The sequence below is a fragment of the Engystomops pustulosus genome, chromosome 1 (genome assembly GCF_040894005.1).
Source record: "Engystomops pustulosus chromosome 1, aEngPut4.maternal, whole genome shotgun sequence".
Classification (NCBI taxonomy): Eukaryota; Metazoa; Chordata; class Amphibia; order Anura; family Leptodactylidae; genus Engystomops; species Engystomops pustulosus.
The window spans coordinates 33,333,340-33,359,233 of record NC_092411.1 but is presented as its reverse complement, the minus strand read 5'-3'; the positions used below and the strand labels follow the sequence as shown (position 1 = coordinate 33,359,233).

The following is a 25,894-nucleotide window of genomic DNA, read 5'->3' as shown; positions in this document are numbered from 1 at the left end:
AGTGATGCACATGTGACGTGTACTTACCTGCTGAAACACAAACCTAGTAGATAGTATATGGCGGCTCAGTAGTCAGAACTGGGGTTCTGGGTTTCAGTTTGGCTGCACCAAAAATATACATGGGATCTGTTGTATATAAGTATTATTCCTGTTCTTGTGATCTTCTCAGATATTAAAATTTTAGACCCGATGCCCCAATGTGGACAGGAATTGATGAGAGTGATTGTTATCTTAGAGAGCGGCTGTGGAATATGAGAGATCAGAGGAAAGAACACACACATATAGAGAAACTAGTTTAATGAAGGATAATTACTAACATCAGGTCATGAGCTCCAAGTGCCAAATGTCCCTTATGAGAAGCAGTCATGTAAAACAACATGCCACACTGATACAAGGCACTCAAGTTTTACTTTGTGCTCTAACGTAATGGAGACAAATAGCCTAACAACCTTCTTAGTCCGGCAGCCTGGTGTTTAGCGCTTACTCACTATGGACTCCAGAGATCTCTTAATAAAGGAAATTTACCATCAAAATCGAAACATGATAGATCCAGGCACCGTGACTGCGGTAATAGTTTTATATTTGTTATCCATGTCCTCCTTCCTTCTAATATCAACGTGTAAAATTGTGCTAATGAGCCTGAGGGGCTACCCTAACCCCTCTGTAATGTGGCTTTACAAACTGTCTCACACTCCCCCTCTTCTCCCTCAGCACTTGTGCACTTCCTGCTGTATTCTTAGTGCTGAGGGAGCAGATATGAGAGTGAGACAGTGTAACAGTCTGTAAAGCCCCTCCGACTCATTAGCATAACTATACAAGTTTACTTTAGAAGGAAGGAGGCCCTGGATATGAAATATAAGAAGATCACCACAGTCACGGTGCCTGGATCTATGAGCAAGTCCCTGGTTTATCATGATGGTTTTTGAAGGTATTGATCAGCAGTGGTAAGGTACCCCTGGCACCACCACAAGCTGGATGAAGTAGTCACAGTGCTCCTTTGGTTGTCAGCTCCTCTCTGCAGAACTGTGATGGAATTAAGCTACAGCCATATGCAGTGACAACCTCTATACAATGTATGGGACACATTGAAGGGGCCCCAGCTGATGGCGTAGGTGCTGGGTGTTACCCTCCTCTCATCGATCTGACATAGATCGAGTATCCTAAAAAATACCCCTTTTAATTTAGGTGGAAGAAAGAGGGCAGCATCCATGTTGGTGATGAGGATCCTGGTTCTAATGCTATAAAACCACAGGATCTTTAATAAAAAGGCAATGCCACAAATAAATCATATACAGAGGTAACGAGAGGGCGACAAAGCGGTGCGATACAATGATACAGATTTGTCCTTCCTTACCATTACCTCCTTGGGTGAACATATAACAAACAATTCTGTCGAGAGAGATACATAATGTACCGTACTTGTCTGTGTGCATCCAGTGGTTGTGTGGAACATTGCAGAAGGATCTTGTGATATTGTAATGAATTTGTTTAGCATGAAAATAGACCCCTTTAAAAGGTTGTTCAGGATCTCTGGTTTTCTGTGGAATGGCCCCGGGTGCTGGTAAAACAATGAAGAAGTTATACTTACCCATCTCCGGTGCACCAGTGTGACTTCTCCCGTCAACAACACAGACTCGATCATACATCACTACCATTATATACTACAGTGGGAAAATTGACCCGTATGCTGATCCAATCCCGCTGACTGCACACGTTGCACAGAACAGGAGTCCTCACATCATACGGAAATACTGTATGATGCAAGGACTCCCTATGTGCTGGCCAAAAAGCAGTCTAGTAATGTAGGAACTGTTACAGTGCGGGTGCTACAGTTTGGCCAGTCGGCAGGGAGTCTCTGCATCATATTTCTGTATGATGCAAGGATTCCCATCCTGTGCAAGGTTTTCAGTCCCTAGGATCAGACTAGCATACGGGTCCATTTCAACAGGCCAAACAAGTACATCTACAGCCGGCCTTATATAGATTTGAATGTCCCTGTATAAGACTGAGGTGGCTGCATACTTTGGAGGGGAGGCACTGGTCTGAATCTTAGCACCAAAGAGAGGTAAGTATATACCTTTTCTTGCATTTACAGTAACCAGGATCACCCCTCAACCAAGAGATCCTGTACATCCCCTTTAAAGAAACCAAACATTAGTCAAATATTCCTGGTGTCCTCTGTTTTGCTCTGGGTTTCTCCATTACTTTGTTCACCTCCTCGTTGGGTCTCTCCTAAAACAGTCACAAACTCCTGAAGGGAAACTCCCTGGCATGAGCCCTTTATGATCTCATTTCAGGGTAGTGACTTACAGCCATATTATCTGAGGAGAGATATAGGAGAGGACTTCAGACACAGAAGAGGCAGTCACTATGTATGTGCATTATTCATGCCTGATGTACAGTCCAGGTGGAAACACCTGTATGTAGCGTTAGATATAAAAAATTAAAACACAGAAAAATGTAACGTATTCTGCATTTTGAGTAGTACAATTATGGATAGAACCGTTATTAGTCCTCAGTTACAAATTCAGAATTTTGAGGGAATACTAAACAAAAAAAAAAAAGTCCCTAACACGTAGTCATGAGCATCGCTCCCGCTGTGCATCCCTTACAATGGTAAAAAATAATAATAATGTTCATGTAGGTTACTGGCAGTGATCACCATCAGCACACACAACTTTTTTGATAGAGGCAAATGTTGGAACAAGTTTAAAAAAAAAATAAAAATTTAAATACAAAAATAAAATCACCGCATAATAACCTGACCTGTATCCAAAATATCAATCCTCAAATGAAATGATTAAGCTTTAAAATGACCTTTTACCGGTTTAACCAAAACACTGTAGTGAACCAAATATACCACAAATTAAGAATTCAAGTTCCGGTACGGACAGGGCATAATCCCTACGTCATGTTCATTGTGGAACTACATGAAGACACCTATGATTTTGGCTGTCAGTTCTCTGAAGACCCAGGGGTGGTAGAGCGGCTCATGCCACTTCTGTTCTCCTAGACTTGCTGTACTCGGTCAGTGTACAGTTCCCGTTGTGCCGAGAGCCCCTGTCATCTTCAATATCGTCTTCAGCGATTTCATTCACAGTAACCAAATCATCTCTCATGTTATCCTTTTCCTGTAGGTAATAAATAGGTGATACAATTCCAATAAATATTTTAAGAAATCACTGAAATGTTCTCGTTTTCACAATAGCCTGCACTTTCTGGTGTTCTCCCGCTCACTTGTCAGCTTGTATTATCAGACAGGATGAAATGACATCGCTATTACATGGCCGAAGGTCTACAGGAGGCCGGATAGTAACACTTTACACACAGGTAAAGCTCCCTTGTCACTGTATGATTTCTGCTCAGGGGTCTTCAACGCTACAGTACTTAGAGTTTTCGGAAGTACTGGAGGTCACAGGACCTGCTACATCCAATGAGTGGCCTCCTCTGACCACTCGGTTTTCCTGGCGACTTCCGGTGTTGTCCCCTGGCCCGAGGAGGATGCTCATTGGATAAAACAAGTCCCGTGAATCCCCAGAACTTCTGGTCTGAAATCTGGAAGTACCAGAGCGACATAGGAACCAGAAGTAAGAGCAGGGTAAGGGTGTTTTCTTTTTATCCCACCCCAAAGTTATGAATATGAAAAACTACTTTGAGCCTACAAGTATTAGGTGATATCACCTTAGACTAGACAGTCAATAGAAGCACCAAACTTATCATACAGCCTCAGACTTGGGCTACATTCACACGAACGTGTGCCCGCCGTACCTCTCCATACCATTCCGTGTATGGACGTCTTAAGGCCATTCACTCACGGTTATACTGCATAAATTTTACAATGGATTAAATACTGTAAATCCGCTCAATTATTTCTTATGCCAGGAACTTTCTATGTCCTAAAATCCTATAGCGTTTCTGTTATATTTTTCACGTTTTTTAGTTTCAAAATATTATCATTTGGCTATTCTTCAATGATTTCTACAGAAGTTACCAAATATGTCACATATAAAAATAAAACCACATTAAAAATGCCAGTGCTACACATCTGAAGGCAATATTCCTGGAGATGTGGAGTTACAGAAACTTAATATCTGACATGTGTCTGAAATGACATTACTGTGGGATTACTACCCTTCCCCCGATATATTTTATTGCAACTGCTGAATGTAACTGCAGCACTTACCCTTATCTTGTACTTATCGAACGATTCTCTCATTTCTTTGTCTTTATTGCTATTTTTCTTGGATGAGAAACGCTCGCTCTCCCTTCTGTCACCGCTCTCATCCCTTTCTTTCCCTCTTTTCTTCTCCTTCCTATTTATTTTTACAAAGCAAATAGTAAAAACAAATATTTATACATAAATATGCACAAAATGTACCACAACATTCAGATAGGAGGAAATAGCAGTAGCTAATAACAGATGTAAAGAGGTGAAAGCAAGTAAAAATACTAATATGTTGTGGTCAAAACTCCTCAACCCCCTCAGGCCCCGTTATGTTATACCCAGCCAGAGGCTCTGAAATAACTAATGAAAAAATAAGCAAATAGGTTCTGCAGTTGGAATATTACCTTCTGGGTGAAGGAGATCTGGAAAGCCTTTTTACAAATTTAGAACTTCTGGGGGATTTGGAAAGACTTCGACTTCTCCTTTTACGCCTTTCCCTATGACAAATAAAAAAGTTTGCAACAATAACCTTTCAAAGGGAACCAGTCATCATGGTAGCCTATGGCATGTCCATTTCATAGATGCCTTTTCAGCAATATAAATAAATTGTGTTTTTTAATCGATTATTTTACATTACCTAGCTCCCTTTCAGCAGTCCCTTCAGGTAACATAAAATAATGTAATACAAAATAATTTTATGATTTTACTTGGTTATTATTAAATGAGTTCTCGGGAAAGGGGGGGGTGATATGAAGTACTATTGTATTGCAGTATATTGTGAATATACTGCTCCTGTATCAGTCTCTGACAGACTGTAATACCGGATGCTGAATAACAGCTATAAAAGCCTTTATTGGGGGGAGAAGGGGTGTCGATCGGCCATCCAAGATAGCGGTGCCTACGTCCAGCACTGTTAGCGCCAGCATCAACCACAGCAAGTCAGCTGTAATACAACAGACACCTACTGAGTATGGAGATAGCTTGATCTGCGAGCCCCCTCCATACACCCCATCACGTCCGCCCCATGTATATTTACATTGGGTTGTCGAGGTGTTAAAAAAAAAATAAATTTGGTGTACAAATTCAGAGTTGAGGTTCCTTGGGCACACAAGACAACAAGTGATAAAGTCTAGCAGCTTACCATACTGGGTAAGTTCGGTGCACCTTCTGCTACGTTAGTCCAACACTGCACACATTACAGTGTCAGAAAATGAACATTCAAGGAACACTGGAAGTAAACATGAACAGGAGGCCTAACCTGCTAATGCTCCGAGACTTCCTGGCAGACGACAGGCCCTTGGAGGGGCTCCTAGACGGTTTTTCCTTCTTTCTTCTATCAATTTTCTCTTTCGGTCGTTCTTTCTCTTTAGCTTTGCTTCTGTCTTTGTCTCTTTTTCTCTCTCTGTAGGAAAAAAAGATTGAAATAATGTAAAATTTTAAAATTATGCTAAAAATTTACCCGTCATGTACTTCACAGCAGAAATTGTATATTTATATTCATTTTTATTGCAATAAGTTAAGGGAACAGTTACATATATTATCAGACCATAACATATGATGTATTCCATTCCTAGGAGTGTCACTTCTTCACAAGAGCGCCATCTAGAATACATTTCACATCAATCCTCAATTGTTCATTTAACCCCTGGCTAACATGGTAGAAGGGATCACTTTTCTATGGCATGACACAATACTCACATTTACTTAAACAAAGAGAACAGCTGATCCGTATAAGATCTCTACACAATTTATTCTGCGTCACTGGATTTTCTTCTGGAACTGCTGGTGCATTATTAAGATATGTCACACTCTAAATAATTCCTTCCAAATCTGTATCATACCTTGATCTGCTTTTTGACTTGCGCCTTTCTCTCGATCTAGAGCGTTTCTTGTGAGGACTCCTGCGTTCTTTATGTCTAGATCGGGAACAGTTGCGTGACCTGCTCCTGAAAGTGTTACAGGTGTTAAATACTTAAAAAAAAATATATATTAAAATTGCTCACCTTTCAATCAAATTGCCTTAAAGGGGTTTTTCCCGAGAGAGAAAATTCTCACACCTCAATCCCGTAGTGATGGGGAGATCATTTTAACCCCTTACTTTACAATTTTACTCAGTGTTATTGTCGTTTTAGCTCCTATCACTCTCTAGGCTGCTCAGTGTGAAATTCCAGTGTATGTGTGGGGCCTCTAAGCTAACACTTTATGACCCATCTAGTTCTGTGGGGCGACAATGTGGTTACATGATCAGGGTTCAGGTGTATATACACTCTCATCTGGCTTCTGTACTAACACAAAGAAAGAGAGATGAGACAGATCAGAGATGCACGAGATGCCTTTTACACACAGTCTGACAGACTGTTACACTGTGAGCACTGCTACATCTCACAGATATGTGCCTGCCTTCCCCTTCCCCCGGATCACTTATCTCTTTGTAGCTTGTAGTTTGCAGCTTCTCTGTCTGCTCTGTTCTGGCAGGATGTAATTAGTGAGTGTCTCTGAGCTCTGTGTAGAGGGTGTGGCTACAGGCTCACAGCAGAGAGAGAGAGACAAATCTCATCTGCACGATCTCACGCAAAAACCCAAGATGGCTGCCCGTCCCCAAGTCAGAAGTTACTGGGTAGTGTCTAGGGGCAACTGAAATTGTGTACAGCAGGACTGATAGAGGCAGGTTGGACTGATATCTGTGAAATGCTGCATTTTTGTTAAGAACAGTGAATTAGAGAATGTTATTTTGTTATTCTGAGTACATATAGGAAACTTGTCTTCATGGGAATACCCCTTTAAGTTTACTCTGTTCCAAGGGAAAGTGCATTTTTAGAGCCACATTGTCTGTAACTACAGACAAAGGCCCACATTTATCAAAACTAGTGCATAATGTATTATGTGCAGTTTGCCTGTGTAGTGTACAGAGTGCGCCAGATTATTGAATACTGACGCACAGTCTTTATTAATCTGGCACAACCTGCACTGCCCGGGAAGTGTGCATCAACTTTTTATGGTGCAACTTTTACATAGAGCTTGCAACACAATTCCGTTGAGTCACAGTAATAAATGTGGTGCACCGGAAAGCCCTTCTATGTGCAGAATTTTGTGCAGACATAGTGCAGAAGTGCCACAAAACTGCCGCAAACAGTGAGCCTCTGAGCTGTAGCTTCGCAGGCTGTAACACTGTGCAGGAGCACTTTGTCCTCCCACTGCGTGAGAATACAGCAGTCAGAGGGAACTGCATTGGGAGCAGGGAGAGGCAGTGTAACAGCCTGTGAAGCTGCAGTACAGAGTGGCTCAGGCAACACCTCCACAGAGCAGTTCTGGCTCATTAGCATATGTAGCAAAGTCACCATAGCAAGTCATGCACTTACCTGTGCTTTGAGCGGGACCTTTTCCATCTGGATCTGGACTTGGAACGAGAATGGGATCGGGTCCTCGGGAGTGTCTGTGTCTTCTCAGCTGGTTTACCAGTTTCTGTTACAAATAAAAACAAAAGGATGGCATCAATTTAATGTCATTTATTAAAAAAAAAAACAGACAGATAATCCCTGACATTAAAAGCTGTGTGAAAACTACCAGCAGGAAAACCAGGAAAGTGAAAGAGCTGTAACTCATTAGCATGCAAATCACCAAAAACTACTGGCTATGAGACAGGACCAGAGAGAATCGAGAAGAGTCTCTAATAAGATCAGACGGGACCCTAAACAGCCTCTTCAGGCAGTCCCCAGCCACATTCGTGGTATGAACACACCATACAGTGTGACAGCCAAAAACAGAATAATAAAAAGCTCTCACATACGTTAGGTTTTTTTTTCAGGGACTCACCATCTCACAGGATACAGAGGACATGTAATATACCACTTACCCGAAGTAACAAGCGTCTACATATCCACATGCAGCCTTATCCACATGCTACTAAACTACTACAGACATACAATATAACCTTTCCTGGACATCCATTATAACCCCCAAAATAATCTGGATTAAAAATGTAAAAAAATAAAAATAAAAAAACAAGGAAAACACAACTCACATTGCAGTCATGCTTAGGAGTGCTGAGAATTGTAGTCTGATCCCAGTCCTGTATACTTATAATGCAATGAATAGTAAAGCTACATATACCAGCCCTAGAAGGTCCACAGTATCCCATCCACCCCTGCAAGTACCAGTGCCAATGTGAACAAGTCCTTGTCATCAGCAAAGTGTAATGTCTGGCTGATTGACACTTATTAAAGCCAATTAAGTCTCTGCAGAGGAAACAAGGAGAAAAAGGCAAGAGAAAGAAATAAAAATGATGTTTGTAGGTGACATTGCTGCGGTACATTGTTCCAGAGGCATGCAAATCACTCATGTGTTCACATTGATATTGCAGGATTGTTACTGGACTTGGAGCAGTGTGGTGCACTGGTGTGTGAAATCTCACTTAACACAGCAGTCATTCCCCTCTGAGTAACTACTTTAGTATTTACACAGAAGCCGCTACAGCAGTGACTCAGAGTAGAAGCAGGGGGATGTGCTGTGTTGAGTGAAGAGATCTCATATACCAGTTCACTAGAGTGCTCCAAGTCCAACTACAATCCTGAAATATAAATGCATTTTCACAGTCCTGCTGCTACTAACACACAAAAAGGTATGGTTGCATGGACCTACAGACCTGCTTAAAGGGGTTGTCCTAATGTTATAAAAATTTAGCAGGTGGGCTGGGAAGGGCTTTTTAAAAAAATATAAAGCGGTATACACCTGCTCCAGTGCTCCAGGTGTCCCAGGCCACGGGCTGTCAAAGCCACGCACCTGTTTCTTTTACAGGGGCATGGAAGCTCCGTTCCTACAGTTTCCGGGGAGGCCTGGAATGCCCACCCATCTTGTCCCTTTTTTTTTTTTTAAAGCCCTTTCCAGCCCAAATGATACATTTTTATAACAGTCGGAAAACCCCTTTAATACTGTCTGCAGCCTTATATGGCAATACCACTGTTAGACAAGAACCATTCTTCATATCACCTCCTCCTAAAAGTTACAAACTGTTATCTTTATATTGACTGGGACCCAATCAGGATGTAAAATCTATGGCAAATCAACTCTTTAGCGGTGGCGACAGATTCCCATTAAGACCATGTTCACTCTGAATTTTCTCCTGTGTAACCTGCATAGAAATGGGATTTCCTTGTGCATCCGGACATTTATTATTGAAGAAGAAGAAGTCTGTCTCTTATTTTGGGGGAAAAAAAAAAACATGGACTGGGCCAACTGAATGCCAATGAGTTATAGGTGCAAAACTGTGGACCCCTGAATTGATTCTGGTTTTTAAGCAGAACCACCAATCATTAAATAATATTATACAGATTACACAAAATGACCGCTTTATGTTTTTAAGGCAACATAAAACAGAAATAGAGACTCCCTTCACATTAGAATAGGGCAAGATCGCATTAGTCAGAATCTATTGCGAATGGAGCCTATATTTCTGGGGGGTTTTTGCCTTACAATCAATTTTAAGTCTTCAGCCGTTTCTATTCCCCTCGACGAGTAGGCTTGAAATGACGAATTTACTATATGTCCTTTTAAGGCCCATAACTTCAACATTTTTTGAGTTTTTTTTCCCTTGACACTTGAGGCTAATTAATTGTTAATTTTAATTTTTAGTTTGGTTTTGGGGTTGAAGTTGCAAATAGGTTAAAATCCTTTTTTTTTGTAATGTATAGAATAAATGTTTTTTGATTTTCAAACAAACAAATAATTGCCTGGTGTGTGATGGTCATTTTGATATATGATATGGGTTGCCTTGGGCCAACTGTGGCAATGTTTTTTTTATAGTGTAGAGGGATTTTTTTACTTTATTGAGAAATATTGTTAATTTCAGAATATTCATTAACATTTTATGTGTGTGTGTTTTTTTTTTTTTTTACTTAATATGTTCCAAATGAGGTCATAAAAGACCTCATGAGGACATCTGCTCAGTTTTTTTTCCATACAAGTTTGCCAATGTAACTGTGGCATTTATAAGAGCCCCAGTTACAAGGGAAAACAATCCCCTGTGGTGGCAAAGGTCTGAGGCAGAGCTGTCCTGGGTCCAGCAGTTCATCCCAACTCTTTCATACATGACCACCGCGTCTATAAGTCGGTGGCAACTAGCATAGAGTTACTTGAGCATTGTGCTGTGATCTGCTTACCAGGTCCTGCTCCCACAATCAGCGCTGGAGCAGGAGAAACTGCACCAACACCAAAAGGCGTCCACGCAGACTGGGAACCCGCACCGCCTGCCATCAAAAAACTATGGGTGGTGGGTATTGAATTGTACAGAAGACTTGAGGAGCCTTTGTTTGTCAAAAAACAAAATGAACAGGTTTACAGCAGGTGACGTACCTGGTTCTATTGCCTCCGAGATCAGAGACTGGGCTTCCCGTACACGTTTCATCACCTCTTCTAGCTCCTTTGCAGCAGCTTGTGGAGTCAGCTCAGGAGGCTTCACAATTGCATTATTGGAGTGATTTATTCTGTGTGAATGATAATGGAAATCATACCTTTATTGTAATGTACAACATTAAAGGACATTTAATGCAATAACAAGTCAACTGATGGTAAATGTTGAAAACATGGCCAATTTCTTCCAAAATCAACTCCACACGTGTCAATGGGTAGTGTTTACTATTGCAACTATGCTCCATTCATTTCTACACAGATAAGCTGAAATCCCCGCACTAACCATAGTCAGGAGAGGAACGGTCTTTGAAAGAAAGTAGCCATGTTTTGCAACATTCAGACAACCCCTTTAATTTTAAACATCAAATTAAACATTAAAAACACAATTTGCTCCATTCATTGAACTCAAACCTACTTCAGAGGTCTATCACCAAACATAACCCCATTGAACGTCAAGGCCCTTGTCACCGAATTCTGGTCAGAGAATTCAACAAAAGCAAAGCGCGTCGGCTGTGTTTCATCTCCGGCCATGCGGACAAATCTGACGTCTCCTACTTGTTTAAAAAACTCAAGTAGCTGTTCTGCTGTGGTAGTCTGAAAAACAAGTAAAAAGCTGTGAGAATGCTATTACGTATATGTTGCTGGCAAAGTGAAAAATGCAGGTATGCGCACTTTATCTGCAATACATAAAATAGTCTTTACAATTTTCTTAACAATAACCCTAATAATAAAGAACATCAAACGTTGATCGTGGGGGAACAGATACCCGACCCCTTCTCAATTGCATGAAACACTGAATGGGAGCCACAGCTCAACCACTAAAAGTATATACATGTGCTGAAAAACTAGGCTTATACTCGAGTATATATGGTAGTCAAAACTATTTCATTGTTTTTAAAGGGGTATTCCCACCTCAATAAGTTTAGTCTAATCAATCCCTAACACACAAAAAATATATATATACTTATTCAATTTGTTTTTTTAAAAACCTACCTACATGGCCAGAATATACTGTAAATGGGGCTTACCTGCCCCCTAGCAATAGCCCTGTGTTCACATAAGATACGGCCATGGTTGCTTAGCAGTAGCGGTGGCCACACAGGTGTCTGGACAGAGGCTTCCCGGCCTCCGAACCCGCCAGGAAAATGTGAACGTGCATAGCTAGTACATGCGCAGCTCACTTGGGCCGGCCACCTCGCTCGCTAGAACAGGATGGCTGCTGAGCAAGCCGGCACTGCTAATTCCTCTTTATATAAAAGCAGCAGTGAAGACACTGCGCATGCCCGGCAGCAAGCGAGTGTATATCCAGGCACCTAAATAGAGGCTTCTTTGTGTTAGGGATTGATTAAACTAAACTTAGTAAGGTGGGAATACCCCTTTAACTCCTGTCGCGTTTGTTTCCAATAAAAAATGTATACTCTACATTATTCAAGGTGTGTGTCTCATTGGTTATACTTATCTTTCCTCCCTCTTTGTTGGATTCTTTGGAAAGGTGCCTGCCCTCTTGTGGCCCCCTATAGAGTCCCTATAGCTCCATCTCAGTCTAAATTCAATATGGAGATGGATTTTGGAGGGTGTCTGCTGGAACTGTTGCCATTTAATTTAGAAGAGCTTTTGTGAGGACAGTGGCGTTTATTTTTCACATCCATGGTTCAGAGATTTCCATGGATACCTCACAAAGCCTAAGTGAAATAACAAGTCATTGTGAAACCACCCGTTGAAAACAATAGGTGTTTTAACATTGACTTGTTATTTCACGGATTCACTTCTTTCCGCTGTCCATGGAAAAAATTATGACATCTGTGCTAGAGATGCAGAGCCAAAAAAGATGCAAAACAGAGACAAAACGTAACGGAATCTGAGCACACCCGCCAATGTGAAAAAGCCTTAGATAACCCAAAAATGATCAAAGTTGTTAATTCATCTATGACCGATTTTAGACCTTGTTTCCACACAGTGTTTTTTCACCACGATTACCATTTTTATCATGATTTGCTTGGATGGATATTTGTACATTTTTTTTTAAAGTTCTCTACCTGGGAATTTAAGTTTCCTACGTAAATCGTTCTTCTGATTTCATCAACCTTTGTGGGATCAACATTCCCTATTAAAGGTGGTTGCTGCAGGTCGGCAAGTGACGTTATGACAGGTGCTAGAGCTGGAAGAACTGGTGTAAGAGCAGGAAGAACTGGTTCCAGTGGAGCCGGTAATGTTGCTGCCAGTGCGGTGAATGGAACACTGAGCTACAGGGGAAGAGAATGTCTGGTTAACACATAGGAAAGGAATTAAAAATATTATACACATACTGTACATACATATAATACATATATATTATGCAGACCGTTACATCACTGAGTGTGTGTGTGTGTGTATTATATATGTATATTGCAGACTGTTACATGACTGAATTATTATTTTTCTCTTTTGCAGGGATCTGTGTGTGTAAAAAGCATGGCTTCTGCAACATCCGCTCTTGTATAGGATTCCATTGTTACATTATTAGGAAACAGCAAATGGCCCTCTGATGTACCTCACAAAGGTGAACCACCTAATGCAAATGGAAAAAATCTATCACCCTCTCTCAGGCTCTTTAGAAGAGAGATTACAAGACTAGTATTGGATGGAGCTGTAAAGCTCAGGAAATATGGGGCTTATGTGGACAGATGCTGGTACTAGACTTTAAGAAGGCCCCGAAAAGTAAATGCAAGCTCAAACTATGGAAAGAACCAACATTTTTCCAGTTTTCTGAAGTAGTACAGATAATTTACTCTGCAGAAGGTAGCAACACTTGAACATGGGTACAGTTAGTGTAAAATGGTATTTACCAGAGGTACCTCCACCTTTTCTCTCCGCAGAACCTAAAATCAGAGAAAATATTAGCCGCTGACAAGCACAAAGCTATTTTAAGACCTCGTTTTCCCAAATTAAGCTAAACAAGGTCTTAACTTGCAAGCTACAGACTGGCTTATCGTAAACGTCTCTCCCTCAGGGTCCAATTCACAGCTCGTTTTTTTTCTATATTCAACATCATTTATTCATGTGACTTTGGCAGAAGGAGGAAACAGAGGAACAAGATGGCTAAAGCCAAATGGGGAGGGGACCCGAGTGCTACCAAGAGAAAGTCACAGGGGAGAGCAACACATTATACTGGTGAACGGTCATCACTACAAGTCTCAAAAATATAATAAGTGCTTATTTATGGACTAAAGGACCATACTTCTCCCACGCTGCAAGAATTTAAAGACAAAATCTTAGTTATATTTATGTTGGATAAAGGGGTTTTTCTTACGTGCAACACCATAATTCAATTCACAAAGATTTGGGGAGAGTGCCTCAGAATCCTGTTATATTGCACCAGTGCTATGATGGCGGATAGGCGATACCGCTGTGCAGGAGGAAAATTGCATGGTGGAAACTCTCGCTCATTCTACTGTGTTACTCACTGGATGGAGCGAGGGGGGTGGGTGGTTAGTTGGGTTCGGGGGGGGGGGGGGGTTTGTATATTTTGTTATCTTATTTTGCTAACAAATGAAAAATTGTAATAACTTTTTGGATTAAATAAGAAATCCGTTTTATCCCTAATCTGGTAATAAACAGCTGATGTGTGGGACACCCGTTAAAACGTTTTTTCCAAGAATAAGCATAATTCATATTCATATTGGTCAATAAAATATAAGATAATATGCAATTAATTGTGCTTTAAAATGTTACTTTCCTTAGCAGAAAAGTGTTGTGGTCACACACTATAATCAGTCTTGTGATTTTGTCCCTGGCCACATGAGTTACTATGCCTTCTCTGCCAATTTTAATAAAAAAAAGATCTGCACAGCCAAATATCAATCAGTATAGCCAACACACAATTTCAGTTATAAAACTTATATATGACAACTGAACAAGAGAAGTGAGTATAGGGCGGCAATGAATTAAAAAAACTTTCATTTAATATACAAAACACATGATAGAAAGGGGCGTTAGAATATTTGTCATATGGACACCAGAAAAAGTAGATGTGTTGATATTTAGCCACACAATTTTCTGGAAGAGTAGACCAGCAGCACATTTCTACATTCCCAACAGATCTGAGCCTTTTCTGACCCTGCATGCCACTATGAGCATGTGGGGTTAGGGAGGGGCATGAATGCCCTGTGCGCCAGTTATATAGCTGGAACCAGCTGTGAATGCAGGCGCCAGAGCCAGGGACCAGGAGCATGCGCCAGAGCCAGGTACTGGGAAAAGGTAGTTTCCACACAGAAGATTTGGCTGGAACCACTTAGTAGATCCAGGACGTTGTGTGCTGCAAAATTTTAAGACTGGTGTTTAAAATAAAAGTAAAAAGTCTTAATAAAGATCCATCCCCCCTCCGTTGTATCCAAATTAGTGCATATGGCTGAATGTGTACAAGAGTCCTATATTACTTACAGATGCTAGTGGAGACGGAGCAGGAGTAGGTATAGGCAGGAGACCTGCACCAGGGAGCAGGCTGGATAATGTCGGAGCTGGTGCCAAGAGAGAAAGGGCCTTGGCTTCTTCAGGTATTCTACCTGTAGAGGCAACAACCTTAATGTTACTATGATAAAGTAAGTGTCTCTGTTCAGATTTCCGACTTTAAAGAACTACATAAACCAAAGAAATAAAAAGGACTAGTATATCCTTAGTAAAATAATTAAATAAAGAATAAAAGACTTGAGGTATTTTCACCCCTCCTGTTATTACCCTGATCTACAATGAAACAAAATAAAAGTGAGGGAAAACTTGAAAACACTAAATCTCATGATACGGAATTTTACTTATAAAACTGAATAGACAAGTATTTAACACTTTGAGCTATGGGTCACCTGTACTGGAAACTTAAGGTTCATGAACCAAACGATATCAAGCATGGAGCCATTTTCCAGGGCGCTGTTTTCACGCTGATCGAAAGTTGTGTTACACATGACAACCGTTCGTGTTGGCTGCATCACTAATAGCACACAGAACATCAGATACAGAAAAGAAGAACATTTTTTAAAGTTTAATCCCCAAAAAATGCAAGTTACCAAATTTTATAAAAGTAAAAAAAAAAAAAACTAAAATAAAAAAAACAAATAGAACAGGGAGAATGAAGTACAAGTCCTGATAATCTATTCCCTCCCCGGTAAGATTATTATTATTGATGGGGGGAGAGGTTACTGGATTGCGTGTGGTCATTAAACGTTTAAAAAAAAAAAACCCACAGATTTAGTGCTCATCGAGTGTTGATTAAGGTCGATTAGGCAACACCCACCATGCAAGCCACAGTCCTACCACATGGGAACGTCTTGCAAAGGAGACCAGATATCAAAAGCAATGGGGGGCGGGGGAGGGGGGCTTGGAGTGATGACCCCCTTTGAGTAGCTGAGCTGCATATGTGCGGCCACTCTGTATTCTATGGGAGAGAAGAAAATAGCTGAGTGTATAGATCAAGCTATTTTTGATGCTCCCACAGACCTGTAGAGTGGCCACACACGCAGCCTGAAGGAAGGGGTCATAGAGCCACAGCTTTTAAGATGGGTCCAAGATGTGGGAACTGCATTACTCACATGTACATGTATAAAACATAAGATAGGAAAATCAGATCCGATGGAGTACAACACAAAGTGTCTCAGCAACTGAAAAGCAGGGACTAGAAAAGGAAACAGACAGCTCCGTCCTCTGTGTAGTGGTCAGACTAGGTTACTACAGACCAACTCCTGTTCTTCTATACAAATGCTGAGATGCAGTGGCTCTGTCCAGCCACTACAGAGCCATCTGCTTCCTGATCCATTCCCAGTTACTGGTCCCTTTGGGTGCTGAGTGTTGGACACAAACAATCTGATATTAAGGACCTATCCTTTGACCAATATCAGACATAATATGCCATAAATGTTATAGATTAAGGGACCAGCTTTGCATATATATTCCCATAATTGGGGAATAACAACCTGATGGATGCTGTCAATGTAGATGAGGCCACAGAGGATAGGTACTGGTACCAGAGGAGGTCTCTGATACGCTTGCCAATACTGAAAGCAGAAACACTCAATATTGTTGCAAGTTCTGAGTAACAGAAGTAGATGCATCTCTCCAACAGCGCCCCCCACCATAATCCAAAATTATGAGTCAGTACATATGAATCACTTTTACCCTGGGCATCATTGATATAGTGGACTGTGGACGGCTCCTTGCTGGCTGCATCCTGCCCTACGTGGCCCCACTGACAGCTTTCTCCCTGCACACATATAGAGAGAGACCTGTCCATTAGGCTGAGCTGGGGGCCGGCGAGGAGGCGTTCGCTCCAGACTCTAGATCCTTGGTCATTTTTCAAAGGAGGAGTCCATCTGTATTATTTACCTTGGCCCCCACCTAGTGATACATCATTAAAATTTTGGATCGCTATATTCTTCACAGCCGAGGATGCTTAGGGCAGACTTTATGATCGGCCATTTCATCTATAACCATTACTGAGGATGTGTTCACATATTTCCTTGGGCTTTACGTTGGGGGGGGGGGGGGAGCACAAACAGAGAATATAGCCGGATCAAAAGAACAAGGAGAATACATTTGTTTTGATCTGAGGCCGAGTTTGCCATAATGGGACCAATAGAAAACTATAGGGATCCAATATGGATCAGTTTTCATGTGGCTCACAGGGAATGTACATATGTGAACACACCAAGTGGGAAATAAAGTTCTCAGACTTGGCTGATAGTAGCTTTTCACCTACCATTCAGGGTTTGACAAATGCCAGAAGACAACCTCCTGACCAAATGCCATGGATTTAGTTAGGCCCCATACACACGTATGTCAGGGACATGTGCTAGCCTTTGCATGAAGCGCTGGCGCAATGCCCCATGCATTTCTATGGGTCTATACATATAGCTAAGGTTGGCCATGATGGCCATGTGTGCGGCTGGCTAACTGAGCCACAATACTGACAGCAGGTCCTATTCCTCCCCGTGTTTGTTGCTCGGGCATGAGCGGACCTCACACACACCGATGACACATGCACATTCATGTGCATGAGGACTTAGTTAGAGAAGGATTCATTTTATTGATTTAAATTATGCTTTTTGTAGCGGTTGTCAATCAATGACACTATATGCAAATATTTATTAGGTATTTGTATACATATTAAAAGAAGATCTACCATCAAATCCATCATAATAAACCAGACACTCATAGATCCAGGCACCGTGACTGTGGAAATCTTATATTTGTTATAAAATTCTGAAATCAACTCATACAATTAAGCCTGAAGTGCTCTGAGGTAGGGGTATTACCAGAGCCCTTTTGTGCTGCAGTTTCACAGGCTGCTTCAATGTGCAGGAGCTCTTCCCCCTTTCCACTGGAAGAGACAGTCAGAGGGAGAGATGAGGAGGAAAGTTCTCCTGCACTGTGTAAAAGCCTGTGAAGCTGAAGGACAGAGAGGCCATAGGTAACAAATATAAGAATTACCGGCGCTTCTGGTTTATCATGAAGGATTTTAATGTAGATTTCCTTAAAATTGGTGAACGTTTTGTTCCATTTTCTAGAATAGTCAATGACTATAATGCAGGTTATGAAATTTGGGATGTAACTAGTCTAGCCCAAAACCCACAAGAGATGTGGCAATAATATTGACTTATTGAGTCTAAAAATGTATTTATATTATCTATAAGTCACTGCAATAGAAGCATACAGGAGGAAAAGAGAACATCAACTATAGTAACAACCACATGTGCCACAATACAACCGGTTTTCGCATGAGCTTATGTATACATAAAATATGGATCACATTTCAGCCATATATCCCCGAGCTGTGCTGTGGTCAGACATACAGAACCACAGTCATCTACCTCCAAGGAGGACAGTGGTCCTATACTTTTATTGCTTTCAGTACAAGGCAGTAGTCCAGCATGGAGGCAGTGACAGCACGATAGAGGATTATGGTGCAATAAGTCCAGTCCTGGTAATACACTGGGGGAGATTTATATTCAGGTGTCAGTAAATAGACAACACAATTGGATTCTGCACCAGATACATCATGCTGGATGATGTATCTGGAGTAGTTTTTAGGACTGCGCTGTCTACTTTAGGCCAGATATTAGCGGGTCTCGTTTACGACTTAATTTTCTGCCAAAAATGGTCTAAAACCCCTAAATTAATGTGGTGTAAGCCATTTCAGGTGAAAGTTACTCCAGAATCCTGGAGCAGACAGATTGATAAATCTCCCCCATGTTCTGTATTTCTGGATGTGCGTGTGAGAAGTTGGCCTAAATCAAACTAAACCACAGTATTCACCAATTACAAAGTGGTACAACTAGTAAAATGTTAACAAAAACATGTATATAAGCTATTACCTAGGTAATACCTGGACAGCATGAATTATGGCAACAAAGAAATTAATCACACGAGACATTGGCTAGTTTACATACAGGAAACACCTATTATGTATAGGAAGAGAGGGAAATAAAAATAAAATAGCAAACAAAATAAAAAAGCAAAGAATAAAATAAAATAAAAATAAATAAAACACAAAAAACACAGAGACAGGGCGTCCATCTTCGGCAGTCAGAATCCGAGCTCATCCTCACATGTAGGTTTTCCCTTGACGGCTGGTTTAGTGGCAAACAGTGCCCTTACTCAGGCAGGGGTAACAGATCTGCCTTGGCCAGGCTAGTCATCTAATAATGCACATATAAATCACACAAAAGAGAAAAAAAAAAAAAAGAAAAAAACATACAAAACCAAATTGTTAAAATCCGTCTGCTTTGAAACATGGACATAAAAGAAAATGAATGTTCTGAATGTTTCTCAGTCTATACCGATCCCCATTGAAGCATTGCTTTACTTACATGTTATAGAGAGATAAGATATCACACCGTACAGGGACAGGCAATAAGATCGCTGTAAGGAAACTGGTATGGGCTCGGTTTACACGGTTTTTGAAGCCAAAACCCCTATAAAGAACAGACAATGCTTCTTCTACGTTTGGTTCTGGCTTCAAAAATTGCATAATAATAAAAAAGACAAACGTGTAAATCCCAGCCATACGCTGCACATCTTATGAGCATTAGGTAATGACACGGCTGATACACACGGAATACGGTATAGACATCCTGGAACATGTAGGTCAAACATCCTAAATGTGGGGCCAACGCTGCTCCTGTGGTCTTCTCCTTTGCCTGCACATGTGGTAAAAATATAAAACTTTCCTTCTCTGTTCTACCCTGAAAGGTGAGGGTAAGGAGCAGAAAACAAAGCACCTTGTAAGGGACCGTGTCGGCACATCCAGTATAGAGAGACCTTTATGTCTTACGAGACCAATTCCAGGAATAGATGACCTATTGTAACTCTCATGGCTTAGGAAATCCTTGTTGAAACCTGAGACAAGACCCTTGCTTCATTTTATGGACTCAACACTGCAGCACATTAAGTACTTTTTTTCAATCTTAACAAAACTACAGCCCTGTACTCTGGATCCTCACAGTCACTCAATGGGGGACATCAGAAAACTGGCATACATGTCCCCAAATAATCACAATTTCTCGATTTCTCCCATTAGGTCACCTCCAAGCCAAGTAGGTGTATAAGGGAAAGGTCCGACACTGGTCGTCCAGGCCTGGGGTTAGAATTACCCACCAGCGCAGCTGATACATCAGGAGCCCCGGAAGGGGGATGGGGCCTACATCATGCACCGACAAATGATAAATATGATGACTTTCTGAGCCTAACAGGACTGGGAAAGAGACAACCTGCAGCTCTGCAATATCTCTCACTATTTCTGTTGAAACCCTGCTATGTGTGACCTCCAGTGCTAAAATACTATTCTAGGCAATGTTAAAGGGCTGTCCATTTTCTTAATAATGTAAAAAGTCCAAAATGTTAAAAAGGAATTTAACCAACCTTTATTCAACAGGATAAGGTATTACAATCTGATTGGTTAAGGTCTGACTGCTGGGCCCCCACCAATGACAAGTATTCTCTCTAATTGAATGATGCAGAAGTCGAGCATGCGACATGTCAATCTATACAATAATATGGGAGAGCAAGAAATTGCAGAGCACTTATCTCCCCTCCCTCCCACTCTCTTCTGTAGTATACGAATGAGAAAGCCAGAGATAACTGAGCGCTTTGCTCAGCGCTTGCTAGCACTCCCATAGTATTCCATGGAATAGAAGGATACAGTCTCATCCTGCTCCTTCACTCAATTAGTGGGAATCCCCTTAATGCAGGTGTGAACAGTAACAGACGTACATTACTGAAAATGTCATTTCTGATCACCAATACTAGTTTATTATACTATGGGTCTGACAATGGGTCAGAAAACATGGGGAACACCATCCAAACTTCAAACCTCAGCGTCAACATATCATGGTGCAGTCATGTCATGCCATAGCCCATAAGTCCCATTGAAAATCATTTTAACTACTTTACTCGGCAAGATGTCAGTGATATAATTGAAAAAAAAAAAAAAAACAAACATAAAAAAAAAGAAAAACAAACATTATTTTAGTATTACAGAACATGGTGATACATTCTTATAATACAATGCATAAGAGTACTAACCCAAAGGACTGCAATGGCAAAGAGTTTGACCCAACAAACTTGGTCAATATGTTGTGGGCTGGGGTTACTAGCCTGAACCAAGTCCACGGGTACCGAGCCCCCCGCCTCCCACGCGGCGCAGCTGTCCCGAGCCCCCCGCCTCCCACGCGGCGCAGCTGTCCCGAGCCCCCCGCCTCCCACGCGGCGCAGCTGTCCCGAGCCCCCGCCTCCCACGCGGCGCAGCTGTCCCGAGCCCCCGCCTCCCACGCGGCGCAGCTGTCCCGAGCCCCCGCCTCCCACGCGGCGCACCTGTCCCGAGCCCCCGCCTCCCACGCGGCGCACCTGTCCCGAGCCCCCGCCTCCCACGCGGCGCACCTGTCCCGAGCCCCCGCCTCCCACGCGGCGCACCTGTCCCGAGCCCCCGCCTATCACACGGCGCAGCTGTCCCGAGCCCCCGCCTCCCACGCGGCGCAGCTGTCCCGAGCTCCCGCCTCCCACGCGGCGCAGCTGTCCCGAGCTCCCGCCTATCACACGGCGCAGCTGTCCCGAGCTCCCGCCTCCCACGCGGCGCAGCTGTCCCGAGCTCCCGCCTATCACACGGCGCAGCTGTCCCGAGCCCCCGCCTCCCACACGGCGCAGCTGTCCCGAGTTCCCGCCTCCCACACGGCGCAGCTGTCCCGAGTTCCCGCCTCCCACATGGCTCAGCTGTCCCGAGTTCCCGCCTCCCACACAGTGCAGCTGAGTTGAGGCCAGTAAATCCAGCCAACACATTGAAGTCTGTAAGGCCAAACATGGCCAATTGTAGCAGCCCGAATAAACATTATACAGATAACCTTCTGCAGAGCGTCATATATGAGGTATATGTAGATTATTCCCTGCTGGCAGTCGCAGTATATGGAACAAAATTTTAACATAAAGGGCATTTTTTCATTGATGCAGAAGAAAAATTCCTCTACAAGCGGCAAGTCACATTTAAAGTCAAATCCTACCAAACTTTTCAAGATTATGGGGCAGATGTATGCATAAAGGGTTCTACTAGGACTTTGTTACTGAGCCATAACTATGCGCTATATAGGAAAGGCAGACTGGTTAGCAAACAAGGGATTATTTCCTCTCCTTTTTGGATATCAAAGAGAAAGATTTGAGTGTGTAACACACAAGCCAAGAGCCATTTGATGGTTACTGACCAACCACTAGCAACTTGCCCTGGCAAAAATCACCCACTACCCTTCTGATAGAGTCCTGGGGGCTGGATTCTAATATTAAAGAGACAATCAATCTAAACATCAAGCATCTTATGAAGGGGCAGAAAGTAAAAGGAAAGAATAAAATGTGCAAGAGACAATGGAACACCAAGGAGAAGAGGAAGAATATCTAGTATCTATAACTGCAGATGATACTATGTTACTTTTTCTGATGAATATGTCCCAGTGAGAATTTGTCTATAATCCTAGCCTAGTTGATACAATCTCTCCTGACAACAAATACCTACATGAAAGGGTTAACTAATCCTAAATTGCACAAAAGATTCAGAGGTCATTATGAAATTTTATAAAGAGACATCTCAGGTAGCCATCACTTCAGCCTCCATACTCACCTTCTGCACATGGTACGACTATCAGGGCTCGGTCAATAAAAACTGTGTTGGTCAGATGTTGGGACACACCAACACTTGAAGGGTCCCGAAACTTAATGTAGCAAACTTTGGAAGAAAAGGCAAGGGGAGCATTGCTGGAAGAGAAAAGCAGAAACAATAAATACAATCTCTCATAAAAAAAAAATTAAAGTAATATCTCTAGCCACATGGTCAGGGACATAGCCAAGGGCAGACAGGTTCTGCATAGTTGCTTCTCATGCCTGCCTATATCTTCTAGTAGTATGTGACCCGCCCACGCAGCACTGGTGGCCAGTCTTAAAACTTTAGGGGCATTAATCTATGGGTTGTCCATCTCTCTGCCCCAGAGCTCTTCTTCTATCTCAGACGGTCACATCCTCCATATGCTGCTCCTACACAGATGAGGGGGTCTGAAGACATGCCGACATGCCAACAGATTATTTTAGCATTTGTGCTTGTGACTTGACAGCTGCTAGTGTAACCATAGAGACATTTATATAAGTGATTATAGGTTGCACTAAGTTTAATACCTATCCCCTAATCACAGTAAAGGGGATATTAAAAGAAAATTTGCCATTAAAATCCAACTTGATAAACTTGGGACACTCATAGATCCAGGCATCATGACTGTAGTAATCTTGTTACTACAAGTGATGTTATCCATGGCTTCCTTCCCTTTAGGGCGCGTTCACACGTTCCGCTATCTCTGGAAACGCATATGCGATCGCCCCAAACTCCGCCCCCTGTTCATAACGCGACGCTAGCGGAACGTGTGAACGCACCCTCAGAGACAACATTAAACTTTATGCTAATGAGCAAGTAGGGCTCTGGGTGGGGGAGGGGGGGCACATTATAACAGCCTTTGAAAATACAGTGGGAAGCTCTGGAAACGCCCACCCAGAGCTCTTCTGGCTCCTGAGCATAATTTTAAAAGCTGAGGCCATGGATAACAAATCTAAGGATCGACCAGTTTATCTGGCTTCAATCTGATGGTAGATTTCCCGTAATCTCACTGGATAGCTTGGCTATCTCCGGCACACACATAAACAGTGGATAGGAGCGCCAGAAATATCTGGTAGCTGTATGCTGTAATTTCCAAAACTCCCATACAATTGAATCAAGCAGTAGAAAGCAAACTTGACCTGCTGCTCCATCAATTAGTGATAATGAAAGGCATCCCCCTCCCCAATCTGATGCACAGAGTGGGTCCGTACTTGTAATCTTTGTAGGTTCCTATTTTCAGGCCCCGCCAATTAGAATAAACAGGATAACAATCAAACTTGGTACAGTTTTCTTTAATATCAGATGGGCCATAGAGGCAGCTTAAAGCTGTTTGAGCTGTGTGTATCTGTACAAAGTATATTAAAGGAAATCTACAATTTGCTTTATGCATTATGAACCAAACATACGTTGAGAATACTGTAGCTACACTGATGCAAAAACATATCTTGTTTAGTTCCTGAACTGAGTGGTTTTACTGAAAAAACAATTATAAAATTATGATAAATGAGGCTCTGTCGCTCCTATGGCTGCCCTGAAGCTCTCCTCTTACCCTAATTATACACTGCTCCAGCCTTGTCCTGCTGAGAATACATCACTGTGTTGTCCCTAGCAGGCAGAAGTAATCAATCGCTGCACCATCCCCCAGCTGCTGTGTATGTTTCATCCAGCTCAGGTTGATTAGTCCTGTCTCAACTGTACTGTGGAAGTAATGCGTTTATGTGCGGCAGCCAGGGCACCCAGCTTTCCCAATGTTTTAAAAAAAAAAAAATTTTGAGCAAAACCACTCGATTCATTGATTAAACAAGATATGTTTCTGCATCAGTGTTACTGCTACATCATTTTCAAGGCACGTAAGGTCTACAATGCATAAAAACAAATGGTAGATTTTGTTTAACACTATCCCGCTGCGAAATTGGAATAAAACATTTTTAAAAAGTGGTCAATAATAAATGATCCTGATGGTTACAGAGTTCATGTACACAACCAACATTTACAAATCTAGTAATGGGAAGGGAGATATAACAAATACAGGCAGTCCCCGGGTTACATACAAGATAGGGTCTGTAGGTTTGTTCTTAAGTTGAATTTGAATGTAAGTCGGAACTGTATATTTTATCATTGTAACCCCAGCCAGAACTTTTTTGGTCTCTGTGACAATTGGATTTTAAAAATGTTGGGTTGTCATAAGAATCAGGATTAACACCAAAGCTTCATTGCAGACACCTGTGATAACTGTTATAGCTGTTTATTGTAGCCTAGGACTATAGTACAATAAATTACCAATATCCAGAGGTCCGTTTGTAACTAGGGGTCGTATGTAAGTCGAGTAGTAGGTAGGGGACCGCCTGTATCAGCAATGAATGGCCCATATAAATAACGTCTGCTGTGATGTGTATGTTATGTAGACACATTATATACAGTATAATAAATACTTATGGACAAACAACACTACAACTATATCCCCAAAAATAGTAACATCAGCCCAGTCACAGCCGTGTTTTCCTCAGCACCTGGGACAGTGGTTACCCCCTGGTACAGATCCATGGGAAGCCCCTATATACACTCTGTTATATTGAGAACTATATATATATATCAGGGAGCCCCCCATACACAATTCATTGTGGTCTCCAATGTACACCCTGCATGTCTGTGATACACAATTGTATTCATTTATTTAATGAAGTCCTTTAATAGTGGTTAATAGTGACTGTGCTGACACTACAGTGTGAGGCTGTGGTACCGCTGTGTGTGTACAAGGCTATAACTGAAGGATTTATCTAGATAGGAGGGGATGGAGGCGCCTCAGACCCTGTACGTGCACAATATGCTGCACCTATCAAAAGTCATCGATATCAGTATAACAAAGCATTAGAGCCGCTCCGGTACCGCACTCACTCGGGTGGGTAAAGCCGCAGTTCTTCCACGTCTCCCAGGAAAGAAAAAAGCGTCCGCATCTGGTCGCTGGTGACGGCGGCGGACAGGTTGGTCACCTGAATGACCGCGGTCTTCCCGCTACTCATGGTGGCGGCGGAGGCGGCCTTCACCGGAGACACCGACACCGGAAACCCGTCTCCTCAGAGAACCGACCAACAAGAGGAGACGTACAGGCGGATAGAGCGGCAGCGGGAGACGCGCACTGGTGGTGTATCACAACAGCGGCCTCTAGCGGCCACACCGCGGAA

The 25,894-nt window shown here is 42.2% G+C and overlaps 1 protein-coding gene across 1 annotated transcript; it reads right to left on the bottom strand.

The window, feature by feature from the left end:
* Nucleotides 1–1,211: 1,211 nt before the first annotated feature.
* On the bottom strand, nucleotides 1,212–25,832 carry SREK1 (splicing regulatory glutamic acid and lysine rich protein 1). Its single transcript, XM_072137396.1, has 13 exons — nucleotides 25,608–25,832; nucleotides 22,692–22,825; nucleotides 14,990–15,111; nucleotides 13,396–13,428; nucleotides 12,607–12,813; nucleotides 10,986–11,164; nucleotides 10,514–10,644; nucleotides 7,525–7,627; nucleotides 6,007–6,111; nucleotides 5,424–5,567; nucleotides 4,570–4,662; nucleotides 4,184–4,313; nucleotides 1,212–3,131 (listed from the first exon to the last, which is right to left on the bottom strand). Exons 1-13 carry the CDS (start codon nucleotides 25,730–25,732, stop codon nucleotides 2,991–2,993), a joined length of 1,647 nt encoding a protein of 548 aa, XP_071993497.1. The 5' UTR covers nucleotides 25,733–25,832; the 3' UTR covers nucleotides 1,212–2,990.
* Nucleotides 25,833–25,894: the final 62 nt, after the last annotated feature.